Source organism: Fonsecaea multimorphosa, assembly GCF_000836435.1.
Source record: "Fonsecaea multimorphosa CBS 102226 unplaced genomic scaffold supercont1.4, whole genome shotgun sequence".
Lineage (NCBI taxonomy): Eukaryota > Fungi > Ascomycota > Eurotiomycetes > Chaetothyriales > Herpotrichiellaceae > Fonsecaea > Fonsecaea multimorphosa.
Window position 1 is genome coordinate 836,143 of NW_015971638.1, and position 16,872 is coordinate 853,014.

The following is a 16,872-nucleotide window of genomic DNA, read 5'->3' on the forward strand; positions in this document are numbered from 1 at the left end:
GCCTCAAAGGGTTAGAAGCGGTGTACGAGGTACGGTCGGAGCAAAAGGGAGGGTTACAACAGACTTTGGCTCCTCAGCCCGCTATTGACCATCATCATCCCTGTCTGTCGCTCATCCCCGTCAGTACTAAGAAGATTGGAATCATCCTGATAAGCATTACGTCCCGCTATCATGTAGAACCATGTTGATGGAGTTAACTAACGAGCAACTATCGCAGGTGGAGAAAAACAGGGGTGGCAATAAGTGCCGTTGTACCACTGGCCTAATCTGCCTAATGCAGGATTCATCAGGTCTATCACTCCGCCCGACTAAAGTTCCTGGTAAGGCTAGGGCAACATATTATCACAACTCACAGGCTTGGAACGTGCCAGCCTCACTTCTCCGGTCGGAGGAAATACACGGCCGACAGGCGCTCCTTGCAAACCCCCGCCGGTTGAATAACTCGATGCAACGGAGAATGCAGTTCGCCGTCAGTCCTGTTCTGCAATTCATCCGCCACATTGACCACGGCACTTCCAGCACGGGGCTCAACCGTCAACCAATCCCCTCCTCCCTCCTTGGTCTCGGCCGAAATCTGAAGCGTTGGCTGGTCATAGAACAGCAACGTCAGCAGACCGGAATCTGTGTGAGCTTTGCCGTTCGTCTGGGTCTCCGTCTCACTCGGCTCCTTGTGGCACAACTTCAGGCCCGTCTGCTCAGGCTTGGATGTCGGTTTGCATTCAGGAGCACATTCCGGGAAACGCTGGCCCAAGGAATCTCCCAGCTGCGAGAGCATAAGGCGACAAGCCGCATCGCACGCTGACGAGAGCCTGGACAGTGAAACACTGACATCCCGTAGGGTGGATGGCAACTGCACAGGCACGCCATCTCTCTCATCTTTGGGGATCTATATCGACAGAGTCAGGGGTCAGCCTTGCCCAGGGACTCATTCATTGAGGCCCCCTTGGTATGGGGAAGACGGGGTCTCGATACTTCGAATGTGCTACTACCAGTGTATTGCTTGAATCTTGTTCAGTTGCGTCAGTCAATGGATATCATGAAGCAATGAAGAAGAATAGAATTGCAATACCCTCGCTCCAAGCCTGGGACAAAGTCTGCTTGCTTGGCTTCTGCTGTCTGGTTAAAGTATCGTGCTGAAGCATCGTATACTTTCTGGAGATCGGTGAACGGGTCGGATGCTGTCATATCCAGGTAGAATATCCCCATTGTTCGGCAGGCGTTGACAAGACGGTCAATTTCCTCTCGCTCCCCCTCCAAAAGCCCCTGATACTTGATGATTTCGAGTGACGCCATGACTGTAGCTGAGACGGTTCGTCTGTTCGAGACGATTCTGGGTAATTTTTATGAAAGGATGAGAAGATCTGCGGCGGCCGACGCCGGCAGCGGAGGGTTGCATTCTTTCCGCCGCCTACGGCACGGTCCACCCGGCACTCGGCGGTCAGATCCTTTCATCCAGGCTGGTGTAATGCAGGGTGTCAGTAGTTATGTGACTCGGAATATGATAGATGCTCATCATGGTAGTATCTATCAAGTGAGAGAAATGTGTTGGGAGGCCAAGCCCGGGTCTAAAGCCTTCAACATGGAAGAGAGGATCATCATCAGACGGCGAGGACGAGAAGAAGCTTCCATCGTTAAGGGGTAAAGGCAGACCGGGCGAATTCCTATATCAATCATGGTTCACGCGGATTCCGCAATTCTGGGACAAGATATCGTCATAATAATCCTCATCCAATATGATTTGGCCTACTCAGTCTATTCTTATCTGCTCCGGCATTTTGATTTGTTTTCATTTGGGCCGCCATGCTTGGGTCTGGATGAAGTCGATATGGAAGAGAAGTGCTTTCAGCAATATCTCCGCTCGAGCTCATCTTTCAGAGCACACCAATCAAGACGAAGCTGCTTCATCTAGCCCAGGTAGCACATCGACCCCAGGTCATATTGACGACCAAGAACTCGACCTGTACCGGACACTATACTGGAAGCTTCAGAATCTCGAATACCATCAAGACATCTTGCCAACAGCGTATCAGACATTTAACACCCTGCTGGAAGATGTGGTCAGTGGGGAGAGCATCGGTCACAGCAACAGCATACTGTCTATTGCTCGGTACGATGATGCCGCGCTTCAGAAATTTGTAGGTATCCAGCATGACATGGTCTTCGATCAATACCACCAGTACCTGCAGCGCCGAAAGTCTGGAGGAAAGCCCGAAGTCTTCAGGACCCGAGGAGAAGCTGAACAATGGCTGATTCGGAATGCCCCCGTCAAATACGTGGATGGCGCTTGGCTGGGCAATATCCATCGCGTCACCACCCTGTTCGCCCTTCGCCCCGTCACCAAGATCGCTTACCAAACTCTCTCCGAAGAGCTTGGGGACGGCGATCTGGCCAAAAACCATGTCTACCTCTACCAGGAAGTTCTGCGAAGGACCGGCATCACTCTTCCCGCCGGAGACTCCCCTGACTTCATCCAGAAAGGTCTGGGAATGGATGACACCCGTGTCTGGAAGGCTGCCGTGGGACAACTTCTCATATCCTTGTTTCCACACGACTTCCTACCAGAAATTCTGGGCTTCAATCTGCACTTTGAAGCATTGACGCTAGACACACTCAAGGCTGCCAAAGAGCTACCTTCATTTGGTATCTCCGCTCAGTACTTCCTCATACACATATCGGTAGACAACGCTGACTCTGGACACACCGCGATGGCTCTGCACGCAGTCCAGAAATACCTGGATGTCGTGGAAGAAGTTGAAGGACCGCAAGCAGTGCAGGCGGTCTGGAAGCGCGTTCAGGCTGGCTATCTGCTATCCAAAAGGCTTGGAGAGCGTGACGACCTGGTCAATAGTGATGGGGACTCGCCCTTGACTCAGGAAGAGGCCACTATCATCCAGATTCTTCGAGACAAAGCCGCAGTTTCTCATAGGTTGCATTGCACAAGTCGGGTCAAGATCGGTGGCAAGGCCTTGGCTGACTGGCTGTCACCCAGATATCTGGACGACATCCGCCAACAAAGGGCCATATTATCTGGGCTCGGCAATGCGTCGCCCTGGATAGTCAAAGGAAACGCCGGCAAGAGTCGTTTGATCAACGAGCTGTTGTGGAAAGGGAAGATGTTTGGCGCTTTCACCGTCACTGAAATCATGGCTTTTAGATCTTGGATCGAGTCTCTGGAGACTGCGGAGCCTTTCTCAAAGCCGCTACAAGAGGACATGACTCTTTTTGAAACTGAGTCGCACAGTTTCTGGCAGGCCAAACAAGCAGGCATGACTTGGCAGTATTCCACGTCACCCGAGACGCCAGAGAGTCTTCGAGCTGCGTGCAACAACAGGGCGCAACGAGCTTTGTTGGAGATCCCGGACTTCCATGCTAAGAGGCCCTTGCAGATAGCCGAACGGTCCTTCGACGTCTTGCGCCCATTATGGTTTGCCCACCTTTGCCTCCTGGAGAACACCATCCGAATCCCATATCAAACAGCCAACCCTCTGGTGTCTTGCATCCTTCGTATCCTCCGAGCAGAGCTCGGCTTCTCGGCAGAGGCAGACGGTGTGTATGGCGCGGACGAGTTGAAAAGGGAAGGGATGCACCGTGGTTTACTTGATATTGGGAGGAGCATGGTGCAACGCCGAGGTTTGGCTGATCCGTCCTGCTTGAAAGAAGCGTTCGGGGAGCTGGATGGCAGCTGTCCGCTCGCGGTTAAGTTTTCGTATTCGATGTTGTCATGGTCACTGCGGCCAATGGAGAACTTGGGCCTGCTCTTGGGTCTCTCACGAGCCTTCTTGGACTTGGAAAGGCAGGTTTCTGTTGGCCCTTTTCTTGACTCGACAGACAGGGAGGCGCTGCATCGGATCGCTGAGAGGAAAGACAGAGGATTCCAGGAGTGTCTGGAGAATATGGAAGAAGACTCGGCCATACGTAGAGACTACCTCCTCGGGTATCTGTTCGGCCAGGAACAGCTTCAGAGCTTGTTCGAGCCTTGTCATGGGATGACTAGATTATGTTAGTAGTCATGGAAGGAGTATGAGTCGTCCAACGTTATAAACGGTATGCATGCGAGCCGCCTCACCCTGCTCCTCAACGTCCTTCATCAAAGTCAAGGTTTGAAATGGTCTATCCATCATCTGTCATCCAGCATGCGCCGTTATTCATGCTCTGTTACATGCCCTGCTCCCCAGAAATGGACCAATCCGCAATACCACTCCCGTCGTTTCCCGTCGTTCTCATCAAGTTGTTAAAGAAAGCCAAGTCGACACCCTGGAACGCCCAGTCTTCCGTCCCGGCAGCTAGTCCAGGGTATCCTTCTTGCCGCAGAAGAGGATCAGCCAAGTCATCCATATGCTGCGGTGTGAAGTGTGTACCAGAGTGATCTGTCCCAGGTGTCAACATTGACAATGCACCCGGTGGCACTGGATTCGTTGGATAGATCTCAGGCATCAATACAGGTGTATCGGCATGACGGTCATCGGTGAAGGCCATCGCCGTGGTATGGGCATCGGGAGCCCCCCGAAGGCCGTCGAAGCTGGGTGGCTGCATTTGAGGATTCGCATGGCTGCTTCGCGGAAAGTTCTCGTTGAGGATATCCGTCGTTTGCGACTGAGCCGGGCGATTGGCCCTCCCCGTAGCGGGTCGTGACTGGGGTCGCATCGTGCTCATGCCCTCGCAGGTGATCCGGATAACCCCAAAGTAAGGAATGTGAACATTTACAGCGCCATCATCATTGACTTCTGCCTGAGTCGACTCTGTTCCGGCTTTGTAGACGCTCACCCTTCCGGCAAATCGTGAAAAGCCAGCTGTGCTGTCAGCGTCGATCGCGAGCAATCTCTGTAGCAGATCGGCACTGTGGGCGCTAAGTGAGTCTGAGTTTGAACTCTTGACTTCTTGGAAATTCTCTTGTACCTGCTCAATCATAGCGCGATCACTATGATACTGGTGAGCAAGGAGATTCTCTGCACCCAAGTGGTAGCTGTCAAGATGGGCTAGCAACAAAGTTATAGCAGCCATCAGGGCGAGGAAGTCGATAATTCGACAGCTAGAGGCGATGTCGTTGAAGCTGCGAAGGGCGATGAAACGTGTGAGAATTTCCCGCGAGGCATTTACGCAGGTTATTCGGGAGAATTCGTCCTTTCGATCAACCATTGAAGATCGGAGCATGTAGGGTAGATGAAGCTGATTGAGAAGGTTGTAGTGCAATACTTGTGCAAACAGACGCCCCGTGTTCCAAAACGTGCTCCGAGGGTCCGTTTCTGCACTGTCCAACTTGGGTGTCAACCACCACTTGCTGGGGACGCTCCTAGCGGCTTTCTGTAGCTCCAGGTCCAGGGTTCGAGTGATATCCAGGTCTTGAGCACTTGGCTCCAGTTCGTTGCGCTCGAGGACTCGGGAAGCAACTACGCAGTGTATCCGTTCAAGTCGTTCCATAGGAAGACCAGCTCTCAGGATCTCCTGAGGGCCCATGTTCTTCTCGGTACAGCCCTGCGGGAGGCCAAGCATAAGACATAGGAATCGGTCCAGGAACACAATCCGAGACCATATAAGGCGTGGGTCGTATTTCGTCCTGGTGTCAAGCACTTCGAACTGTGAGCGGTTGTCCGAGCGGTTGAGGCCCATGAGTTGCGCAACAGTAACAGCTCTTCTACCTGCTAGCCAGCTTCGTCGGAGGTTTCCCAGGTTCGCATGATATACGCTCTCCATCATAATACACTCCAGGCCTTCCATGCTACCAAGCAATTCATCTTTAGTCGTAACGTAGTTGATGGCCAGATTTGCTAGCCGTTCCGACATGGCTTGCGGCTTTTCCGAAAGACCTTTGATCTCGGCATGGACCTCAGGGTGAAGATGTTGCAGTAGGCTGGCGAGGAGAAGCATGTGCTTCGCAATCAGAACCGGATGCGTGTTCGGGTCGGGGATTTCGAACGAGTTTCTGGGTAGCATCCTGTCGTTTAGCGAGAGGCAAGTGTACGGCATTGTCATCATTTCATGAGCAAGTACAGGCCGTTGAGGCAGGGCGTTGTATATCCTTGTGGTATCTTCGCGAGAAGGTAAGGATGCGTGCAGGAATCGAGAGAGGCTGTCGGTCTTGTGGAATGACTGCTGTTGTACAGGCTCCAAATTCATCGACTCAGGTGTTAAAGGTTTATCTGATCGAGACGTGTTTGCGCTTGAGACGCTTGACACCGTCTCTGCTCCGTCAGCAGCGCCAATCAGCCTCGCAACCATATTCATGTCTATCTCGCTGTCTTCCGGGAACTCCTGGCTAAGACAGCGAGAGCCTCTCCTTCTACAGCCAGAGCACACCGTGGAGCTCACGGCTGGCTGGAAGACGCATTTCATCTTCCGCCGCTTGCATTCCCAGCAGCTGTGGGTGCCTCTTCGCAGCTGCCTTCGGCGGGCTTTGAGCTCGGCATGAGTCTGCGGCGCACTAGGCGGAGAAACCATGGTAGGCATTCTGCTTCCAGACATGCGGTGCTTCGATGCCGCCCGAGTTGAGTTGTACACTCTTTGATTGTCCCTGGAAGATCGAGATGGAACGCCGAAATTAAGGCCAAAAGCAAGGAGAGACGGAGGCCGTGCCAAGCCTTTCGTCCGCCGTGTGATGCCCCGCATATAATGACGACGACAATGATAATGATGAATTCATTTTGGGCGATCCAGCTGCTTAAGGCAGCTATGCGCCGAGCCTATTGTTATCGAGGCAGATGATTATGGGTTCCTAAGGCTTCGGCTCTACCATTCGTTCGTTCATTCGCTCGTTCTCCTCCTCATCCTTGTCCCTGTCCCCGTCCCTGTCTCTGCCCCTAACACCAGGCTAGTGCCACCTCGTCTTGACAGCCTGGTGCTTTATTTGTTTGTGTCCTAGCCGCTAGACTACAATTGTTGGGGATACTTTGGGTTTGACATTTGATAATCAAAGAGCTTCCTTATGTGCTTAGGTACACACGTATGCCGAAGATTGTGATACCTGTTTTTATACAGGCAGCAAATTGGGCTGCCAAAACCTCGGAAGATGCTCTCAGGGAAACGGCTGCTGTACTGCCAGACCTATGAAAACTAGTCTGATCCCGACCAACCTCTGGATGTACAGTGCTACCCGATCAATCATCCTCGACATCGTTCTCGTCAAACACTAGGCAGCGCACCTCAATACTCTCACGCTCTTCTTCACCTTCAGTCCCTGGGATCTTGAACGCTGAATGCGGCACCCTCTTCGCACGCTTCTCATATTTCTTCGCGCTCTGCGGACCCGCCCGGGTATCGAAACACTTAAATATAAGCGCCTCGTCTGGAGTTTGCTGCCTTTTGTAGTACCACAGCTGGCGGTCGGTGTACTTCACTGAGAGTGTCGCGCCCACACGGTTCCCATGAGGATATACCACGGGACTCACGACGAGATCGTCCTCAGAGAAACACCACGATGGCGATACAGCCAGAGGATCTCGCCGGACCGTTTTGATGGGCCTCCAGACATTGATGATCTGCACCCGGCCTTTGAGGAGCTTGTCGGCATCCTCAGGCAAATGGAATGCGACGCGTGAGAGCGCAGAGTCGTAAGACTGGTCGACGTGAACCGAGAATGTCGGACCAATAGGCCGGGGACCTTGCTTCTCTGCATCATGCGATACTGCTCCATTACGCTGATTCTTATTGCTTTCCTTCTTGGCCGGCCTTCGAATCGTGTGATCGAAGATATGCACACGCGTGGCGCCAGTTCTGCAACATTATGTCAGTGTCAGTCTCTGCCACTTTTCTCATTTTTCAAGACGTTTTTGCTTTCCCTGCGAGGTGCGGCGTACATTTCTTTCAGGAGCTGTTCAACTTCTTTGTAGTATATGTTCTTGATTCGGTCCGCATCCATGAAGTCCTTCTCTTTGGTAGGGGATGTGACAAATTGAAAACCATGGCTGTCCAATGTGTATTTGGCCTCCTCTCCAGTGACATCGTGTACGGTCACTTGGTGGTCCTCCGAAGGACGCTCGAATGTTTCTGGTCGCGCCATGTAAGCCGGCGCAGGCGGTGATCCATCTGCATTGGGCTTATAGAAGGTGAGTGTCGTCTGGACATCATGTCTCTGGACTGCGGCTGCTGCCATAGCGAAGCTTGATCGAGAAGATCTGACAATCCGCCGTAATGAGGTTTGACTCTTATGGCGAAGCATGGGTTGCTGCGCTATACTTTACTTTGTAGGGAAGGTTCATATATTCAAGCACAAGCTTATATTCCAGTCACAGAGCGACAGCGTAACGTCATCGTGGACCCCTGCCATACCTAAATGGCCCTGTCGAAGACCTTCAAATTTTCCCGCGGATTCACTACCTGTTAGGTACCTACATGTAGGTAGGTAAGCGCAGGCGGCGCATGTTTGCGCAGGACGGAGCAAGTGACAGGAGCAAGTACTCGGTACGGTCGAAAACACGGAGTTATTATATAAGCGCCCGGCCTCCGAGACAAGGCTGGCGGGACATAACTGAGGCCGTGTTGTCCGTGTCTCTCATTGGTCAACCGGGGGAAGCAAGTGGCAGCCGAAGTATACATTCTCTCCCTTGTTTGTCTTCCGTCGATTTTTTTATTTTATGAGACAGGGACAATATTTAAAAAGATGGACTCAAGCGACTCAGCCTTAATCCATTCTCGACGTATCCTTCGACTTGAGAAATTCCGAACTCACCGCGATGTCGACCCACGAAGAGGAGCACGAGGCAAAGTTGTCGCCAGACAGCATGAACCCATCAAGACGTGTCAGTGATGAAGAGAAAGCCCAGGAATCTCCTCAGTCGTTTCTCGTGGATTGGGATGGCGACAAAGACCCCCTTGACCCGCGCACCTTCTCTACCGCGAGAAAATGGTTCTACGTGACTGTAGTGGCTGTGGGTTCTCTCTTGGTGTAAGTATTTCGACGACTCCTTTGAACGGAGCACGCTAACAGCTGATAGTACTTGCACCTCTTCCCTGTACAGCTTGACCTATGACCAGCTCATGGCCAGATTTGGTTGCTCTCTCGAAATCTGCAACCTTGGGCTGTCGCTCTTCCTCATCGGCCTGTCCCTGGGACCTCTTCTCTTCAGCCCATTGTCAGAGGTAGAGGGCTTAATCCACCTCGCTTTGAGCTTTTCTGACTCAAAACCAGTTCTACGGAAGGCGTCCAATCTACATTACCGCGATCTTTTTCTTCCTTATCTGGTTGATCCCGTGCGCCGCTGCCCAGAACATTCAGACTCTCCTTGTAGGGCGTTTCCTGAATGGTCTTGCTGGAAGCGCATTCCTTGCTGTCGCTGCCGGAACTGTCGTCGACATGTTCGTCCCTGCGCAACTCCTGATCCCTATGACGGTCTTTACTGGAGCTCCTTTCGTGGGCCCGGCTCTTGGTCCCATCATGGGAGGTTTCATAAACTCGTTCACAAATTGGTATGACCCTAAACAATGCTCGTAAATCTCCAGTCTGCTGACCTCAATTAGGCGCTGGTGCTTCTATGTCCAGATCATCTGGGCTGCCGTCGTCTTCCTCTGCGTCCTCATCACTCCGGAGACATTCCATCCGGTTCTCCTCAGCAGGAAAGCAGCCAAGCTCCGCAAAGACACCGGCGACAATAGATACTACTCCGCCTCTGAGAAAGCACGTGCCGGAAAAACCCTCACTGGTGCCATCTTGGAGTCCCTCTACGTCCCATTCAAGCTCCTGTTCTTGGATCCGATGATTGCCGTTCTCAGCACATACACCGCCCTCCTGCAAGCGATCCTATACATGTGTTTCTCCGCCTTCCCCTTGGTCTTCGGCAACAACCACGGCTTCAATCTGTGGCAGATCGGTCTGACCTTCCTCGGTCTGGCGGTGGGAAACGTGATTGCTTGCTTTTGCAATCCGCTCTGGCACAAGCAGTGGATGGGATCGATCGCGAAAGAGAAGGCCAAGCACGGAGCAGACTACAAGCCTCAACCTGAGCTCAGACTCCCGCCTGCCATAGTAGGAGGCCCAATGCTAACCGCAGCATTGTTCTGGTTCGCCTGGACGACTTACTCTTCAGTCCATTGGATCGTGCCCATCATTGCCACCGTATTCTTCAGCACTTCGTAAGGACATTGATGCCTCTGTTGTCAGACGACAGATCCACTAACTTGATCGAATAGCTTCTTTTTCCTCTTTCAGGGGATCTGGACGTTCCTAGTTGCCGCGTACCCCAAGTATGCCGCCAGTGTCATGGCTGTCAATACCACTACACGCTGTCTCGCCGCGGCGGCTTTCCCGCTGTTCACGGTTCAGAGTAAGTGATTTTCAACAAGAATGGTTTGAAACATGCTGACAGGTTGGAAGTGTATAACAACCTCGACTACCAATGGGCTTCGTCTTTGATTGCTTTCTTGACCTTGGCAATGGCGCCGTTCCCGTACGTGCCATCATACTCCGAGATGTTCGGCGAAGCAGATTGCTGACCACATTTAGGTTCATCTTCTACAAGTTCGGGCCGACCTTGAGGGCGAAGAGCAAGTTCACTCACACTTAATCGACACTCTGTGTCGCGTTCGAACCATTCACTAAGGGCGTACCGGAGCCCTGGTCGAAAACAGCCCCAGTTTCTCGTCAAGTGGATATGTCATTTGGTTTTGGATCAACACAGTTGATGGCACATTTGGATATGTAGCCAGTCTACATGTATTTCTACCTAGTCAAGCGTCAGTGCTTGGCCACGTCTTTCAGGGCAGCGCAGGTGGTCAGCAGGACAGCCTGCTTGACCAAGGTCACAAAAACAAAATAGATTTACGTTTGTACCAAAAGCGTACTGAATAGAGGGTGCTGAATATCTCATTGTGTGCCAACAATAAGTTGATAGAAAGGTATCTCACAGTTGCAGCCGATAGGTACTTGCCTAGGTGATACATCACTGTCAACCCTGCTGATCCACCCCAGTAGGACAGTGTGACCCATACCCCGTACTTGGAATCCGTCCCTTGAATCTATATACATACCTGAGATACTTTACGAACCTAAAGTAGTTTAGACATCTTGGTTCCGGTCCTGGCCATATGTCAGGTACCCGTCGGTATATGGTACCGTAGTGGAACCTACCTGGAAGGTCTTAGTCGTCATGTCAAAAGATATTTCCTAGTTAGGGAAAGCTCCTCTATGTTTCGATCGAATGATATTCAAATGACGGTGGTAAGTCGAGAAGCTTTCACGCGCTACTAACGAGATCTTACCCAGGTACCTAGCGCTCGCTACCTAGGTACCCTGAAGATTGTTCCTTATGTACTCGGTACTCGGTAGGTACCTCGTACACAAGTCGATTTGATTAGGACGAGTACTTCGCACTCGGTTCTTGAAGGTCTTCTTGTTATGTGGGTGGCACCTAGGTTCTATTGTATCTTCTCCTTGTAGCCCCCTGGATGCCAGCCCTTAGCCGCGTTGTAATTATTATGTGCTCCATACCGAAACAAGCACTAGATCAACTTCCGAGGTCGTCGTCTTCTCTACCAAAAGGGTTATTCAACGTGCCAGTGAAAGCTGCTCAAGTCGCGTGACTACCAAATTCGCCCCGTGCCGTGCTTCGGGGGCTCGAGCTGGCTGCTCTGGGACACGCTAGGAAGCCCGGTGGGGCCTATAGGCCTAGGACCTAGGCAGGTAGTGGGCTTAGTGGCTTCCTGCTACATGCGGCTTTTTCACCTGAAGAGTCAAGACTCCCTGACCCCGAGCTCCCGGCTGTCCCAATGCCAGCCAAAGGCACTGCGGCTTAAGCAACCACCAGGCACACCCGGCGCAACCCGAGCAAATCCCCGGGGCATCTTCCAGTGCTCCGAGCAGTCCCCAAAGGTGTCCTCGTCATCCAATTGGAACACCGGCATCGCGGCGATTCATCGTGGAGTCGATACTTGTTTTAAAAATTTATTGTCCATCTTCTCCCCAAACTGGCCTGCTGCACCCGTCACAGTTTCTTTGCTGTACATTAATTCTTCCCCCAGCATCATCTTTGTAAATTAGATTCCTTCGTTCTTTCTTCGTCAGATATCCCCTCTGACTTTACACTCCTTAGCATTCATCTTGACTGTACAGTACCCTCGTGTTGCATTCGGCCCTAAGGTTATTCCTAATGGACAATTCCAATGGTGACGTGAGGACAGCACAAGGTCTGCTGCAGCTTGTCCATCATCGAGAGTTGGTCCGCTAACCCACCAACAGATGTAAAAGAGATCCCTTCCAAAGCCGAGACAGCTTCCTCCCATACGAATGGCGTCAACGGCGTCAACGGTGAATCGCATGATCACGCAGACAACCATAACCACCACCACGACCATGACCATCACGATGACGCCAATGCTGGTGCACTGTTTCAGGTCACCGTCAAGCTGCCGCACAAGCCTTACAAGCAGACAATAACTGTTACGAGTCAAGAGCAGGTGCAGGATGTCCGTCAGTCCATCGTCGAGACCCCCGATACCTTCCAGTACACCTGTTTCCATCTCGAGCACAATGGCCAGAAGATCAATGATTTTGTCGAGCTGTCAGAAGTCAAAGACCTCAAGCCAGATGACGAAATTGTCCTGGTAGAAGATCCCTATACCGAGAAAGAGGCGAGGTTGCATGTCGTCCGCATACGGGAGCTCATTGGCGCCACCGGAGACCGTTCCGATCAGCTCCATGGCATCTGCGCCGGGTTGTCCCTGCACGACGACAAGTTTGGCTCGGGCCATGCTCAAACCAAAAACACCGAGGACAATCCTTTGGCAGGTTACGAGCTCGACGGAGGGGCGTCGCTGGATGCGATCTTACCGTCTCACCAGGACATCTTGCCGAAGACAATCAAGTCGCTCTCAGTCTCACAATGGAACCCTCCACCATATCACCTCCGCCAGCGAGGTCACTTGCTCTATCTACAGCTGACCACCAACGAAGGCGAGCAACACCAGATTACCGGCACTGTCTCCGGCTTCTATGTCAACAAGTCCTCTAGCAACAAATTTGATCCTTTCCCGAGGCCCCCTCCAAAGAATCACAGCGCGCACTCTCTGCTGTCACTGATATCGGCTTTGTCGCCGTCTTTCAATGAGACCTTTGTCGAACTTCAGAAGATCAATGGTAGTAAAGACCTTTTGACCACGTTCCCCTTTCAGAACGCGATACCCGCAAATCCCTGGATCGTTCCCTCTTCCTATGGACAGGGCACCCAACATCAAGCAGATCCCACAAGAGCCCAGGAGGCATATCTGATGGGAGGAGCGGATGGCGCGGAGAATCTTCGGGATTGGAATGAAGAGTTTCAGACCACCCGTGAACTGCCCAAAGAGACCTTGCAAGACCGAGTGTTCCGCGAGCGATTGACCTCCAAGCTGTTTGCCGACTATAATGATGCCGCAGCAAGAGGTGCTGTGCTCGTTGCCCGGGGCGAAGTTGCACCGCTGAATCCAACCGAAGGCCGAGACGCTCAGATCTTCATCTACAACAACATATTCTTCTCCTTTGGTGCTGACGGAGTGCAGACGTTCGCGAGCGAGGGCGGCGATGAGGCTGCTCGAGTCGCCGTTGGGAAAGATGTTGCAGGCGTCAAAGCCGTGAATCAGCTTGATATCGATGGCTTATTCACTCCGGGTACGGTCTTGGTGGATTACCTTGGTAAGCGCATTGTCGGTCAGAGCATTGTTCCAGGGATTTTCAAGCAGCGGGAACCCGGGGAACATCAAATCGACTACGGGGGTGTCGAGGGACGAGACACTGACCGAAAACGAGGCTTTTGTTCCGGTCTTCGAGAAGCTGTCGAAAGCACTACACGTCAAGAAGCATCCTGTCTGGGACAAGGAAGGCGGCCGACACGATCTGGAAGGCAGTGTTGAGACCAAAGGATTACTGGGCACGGATGGCCGAAAATATGTGCTTGATCTTTACCGCATCACTCCACTAGATGTGGCTTGGGCGGAGGAAGTCGAAGCTGACACAGGGGACGAAAAGTATCCACATCGGATGTCTGTCCTGCGACTTGAGCTGGTGGAAACGTACTGGCACAAGAAAATGCAGGAGTATGTCAAGGCCGAGGTCGACAAACGCCGCTCGAAGCAGAGCAATGGACATTCTGGAGAGCCCAAAAATGGAGAGGAAGTGCAAACCCACGATACCGCCCCTGAAGGGGAGAGCAAAGACAACGAGTCCGGCGAAGCTGAAGACGAACCTGCCAAAGATGCTCCGGCGCTGGAGCAGGAACGGGTTGACATTTCCAACTTTAACCTGGCGCTGAATCCTGACGCATGTAGTGGTCAGGTACCTCAGACGGAAGAAGAAAAGCAAGAATACGTTGCCGATGAGAAGGAAGTTCGTGCAGTATGCGAGTTTCTCCGAATGAACGTCATTCCGGATTTCATCAACGAACTCCACGATGGCAATGTTGGCTTCCCGATGGATGGTTCATCTCTGTGTCAGCTCATCCACAAGCGTGGAATCAACATCCGGTATTTGGGTCGACTTGCAAAAGCTGCTGAGGACAAGGGAGAACGTCTGCACGCCTTTTCGACGGTGGTGTTGCAGGAAATGGTGGCTCGAGCATTCAAACACATCGCAAATCGCTGTCTACGCCATCTGCCTGTCATCTTCGCCGGTACCTGCGTTGCACACCTGTTGAACTGCCTCTTGGGTGTTGAGGTCAATTCGAACCCGCGTCCCGAAATTGACGAAGACCTGCGAGCTCTCTACCCGGATGGAGACTTTTCGTTTGAGGAGTTTAATCCCACGAAACTAAAGGCGGCAATCGAGAAACAGGTCGCACTCCGATATAGGTATGCATTGAAGGAGGATTGGCCAACGTCAATCCGTCCATTACCAATGCTTCGAGAAATCTCGTTAAGACTTGGTTTTCAGCTGGTTGCGCGGGAATACGTCTTCAGCAAAGGTGTGCAAATGCTTGTGGATCCATCACCGGCTCGAAGTGGCAGTGACTCGCATTCCAACAGTGGAGCCCAGGCGGAGGAGGGAGGCAAAAAGAAGAAGAAGAAGGGCGGCGAGCAAGCCCAACCAAACGGTGGGGTTGCCAGGCCATCCACAACTTTCACTGCCGATGACATCCTCAATATTGTCCCCATTGTCAAAGACGCTGCTCCAAGAAGTGCTTTGGCCGAAGAAGCTTTGGAAGCGGGCAAGCTTTCATTGGCCCAGGGACAGAAGCAAATGGGGCAAGAGCTTGTGCTCGAATCCCTGTCACTGCACGAGCAAATTTATGGAATCCTTCACCCTGAGGTAGCCAAGATGTACAACTCACTGTCGACAATCTACTATCAGACAGACGAGAAAGACGCGGCCGTTGAGCTCGCGCGCAAAGCAGTGATTGTCACTGAGCGGACATTGGGTGTCGACTCGCACCACACGATCCTGGCGTACCTCAATCTCTCGCTTTTCGAGCATCACACTGGCAACACGAGGCAAGCATTGAAATATGTCAGACATGCACTGGATATATGGAGGATCATTTTCGGACCGAATCACCCTGACTCCATAACGACAATGAACAATGCGGCGGTTATGCTCCAATCCATCAAGGAGTATTCAGAGTCTCGCAAGTGGTTTGAAGCTTGCTTCACCATCTGTGAGGGTCTGTTTGGACGGCAGTCCATCAATGCGGCTACCATACTGTTCCAGTTGGCACAAGCCCTGGCTTTGGATGGAGACCCGCATGGCGCCGTCAATAAGATGCGAGACGCGTACAGCATCTTCCTTGCAGAGCTCGGTGCAAACGATCGCAACACCAAAGAAGCCGAGAGCTGGCTCGAACAATTGACGCAGAATGCAGTCTCGATTGCCAAGCAGGCCAAATTGCTGCAAAATCGGCGTCTGGCAGGCATCCGACATCTTCCGAGAATGGGGATGGGCACGAGGCTCCAGCCACAAAACGCAAGCACGGCCGCCCCAAATGCAAGCTCGAGGACGAGTACAGCGCAGCCAAGTGTCCGCACTGGAACAGGTGATCCAGCTTTTGACACAAGAAGCATTGACGAGCTTCTAAAATATATTGAAGGCGGCGAGGCCAAGCCTAAACAGAAGAAGAAATCTCTCAATCCAAAAGCGCGAGCATCCAGGAAAGCCATCGTTGTCTAGAGTACCTCTGACGAGGTTGCGCAGAGCTCTAGGCTCAAGGATACCTCTGTTGGACATGATCAGATGAAAACATGCACCATACCTTGCCGCTCGTGTTACTGTTGTCTACGACGGTGATTCACAACCGTTAGGAACAAAGAAGACATCAGAGGTTGATCGACAAAGGCGGTTTTCGTGATACGGCCAGATTTTGTTTTCTTGCGACCCATCTGTACAATACGAAGCTACGGGACGTATGGATTTCGTCTCGGGCCTGCCAGCCGTGCGGCGGCTGGAAAAGACAAAAATTGTTAATGTAAGAGCAGATAGGACCGGGCATGCTTACCAGAGCACGGGGCGCAATTGGGCTGAACAGGTCCTATGATGAACGGAGCATAGAGCAGATGACAGACAGTAGATATCCAATCAAGGTTTCTCAACTCCATCCCGCGGATGATGCTCGTATAGCGAGGTTGGGTGATTTGAAATTATGAACAGAGAGAGATACTGGCCCGGCTGCCAGGCCGGGCATGTGACAATCCCACCGACGTCGTCTGCGTTTTTACCTGAAGAGGAAAGGCGGCCGGGCATGCCAAGTCTCCGGCCTGGGCTGCCACGCTCCCAATTGGTCAGCACCCTCCGCGCCTGTTTGTCAGCACCAACCCCGCTCCACCCACCGGAACATGCCCTCTCGCCCAGATTGTACGCACGTACCGAGTACGCCCAGATGACTGCACCAGGAGCCCAGGTTTCCGGGACTATGACTCTGCAACTCGACCTACAAACTCGAATGAGGCTACCTTGACGTCTGCCTTATCAATATCAATATCAACATC

General features: G+C 52.3%; 6 protein-coding genes across 6 annotated transcripts; 3 read left to right on the plus strand and 3 right to left on the minus strand.

The window, feature by feature from the left end:
- Positions 1 to 373: 373 nt before the first annotated feature.
- Z520_02951 (uncharacterized protein) lies at positions 374 to 1,293 on the minus strand (the record flags this gene model as incomplete). The annotated part of the gene is made up of 3 exons (XM_016773464.1): positions 374 to 886; positions 973 to 1,006; positions 1,070 to 1,293. 3 exons carry the CDS (start codon positions 1,291 to 1,293, stop codon positions 374 to 376), a joined length of 771 nt encoding a protein of 256 aa, XP_016635521.1.
- A 521-nt stretch (positions 1,294 to 1,814) lies between these two features.
- Z520_02952 (uncharacterized protein) lies at positions 1,815 to 4,004 on the plus strand (the record flags this gene model as incomplete). Its single annotated transcript, XM_016773465.1, has 1 exon — positions 1,815 to 4,004. The coding sequence occupies one exon, from the start codon at positions 1,815 to 1,817 to the stop codon at positions 4,002 to 4,004; it is 2,190 nt and encodes a 729-aa protein (XP_016635522.1).
- Positions 4,005 to 4,155: 151 nt separating this feature from the next.
- Positions 4,156 to 6,435, minus strand: Z520_02953 (uncharacterized protein; the record flags this gene model as incomplete). The annotated part of the gene is made up of 1 exon (XM_016773466.1): positions 4,156 to 6,435. One exon carries the CDS (start codon positions 6,433 to 6,435, stop codon positions 4,156 to 4,158), a length of 2,280 nt encoding a protein of 759 aa, XP_016635523.1.
- Positions 6,436 to 7,091: 656 nt separating this feature from the next.
- Z520_02954 (uncharacterized protein) lies at positions 7,092 to 8,086 on the minus strand (the record flags this gene model as incomplete). The annotated part of the gene is made up of 2 exons (XM_016773467.1): positions 7,092 to 7,707; positions 7,791 to 8,086. 2 exons carry the CDS (start codon positions 8,084 to 8,086, stop codon positions 7,092 to 7,094), a joined length of 912 nt encoding a protein of 303 aa, XP_016635524.1.
- A 580-nt stretch (positions 8,087 to 8,666) lies between these two features.
- On the plus strand, positions 8,667 to 10,422 carry Z520_02955 (uncharacterized protein; the record flags this gene model as incomplete). The annotated part of the gene is made up of 6 exons (XM_016773468.1): positions 8,667 to 8,878; positions 8,928 to 9,072; positions 9,122 to 9,399; positions 9,451 to 10,062; positions 10,120 to 10,253; positions 10,304 to 10,422. The coding sequence occupies 6 exons, from the start codon at positions 8,667 to 8,669 to the stop codon at positions 10,420 to 10,422; spliced, it is 1,500 nt and encodes a 499-aa protein (XP_016635525.1).
- Positions 10,423 to 12,074: 1,652 nt separating this feature from the next.
- Z520_02956 (uncharacterized protein) lies at positions 12,075 to 16,057 on the plus strand (the record flags this gene model as incomplete). The annotated part of the gene is made up of 3 exons (XM_016773469.1): positions 12,075 to 12,111; positions 12,164 to 13,581; positions 13,628 to 16,057. The coding sequence occupies 3 exons, from the start codon at positions 12,075 to 12,077 to the stop codon at positions 16,055 to 16,057; spliced, it is 3,885 nt and encodes a 1,294-aa protein (XP_016635526.1).
- Between the last annotated feature and the right edge of the window lie 815 nt (positions 16,058 to 16,872).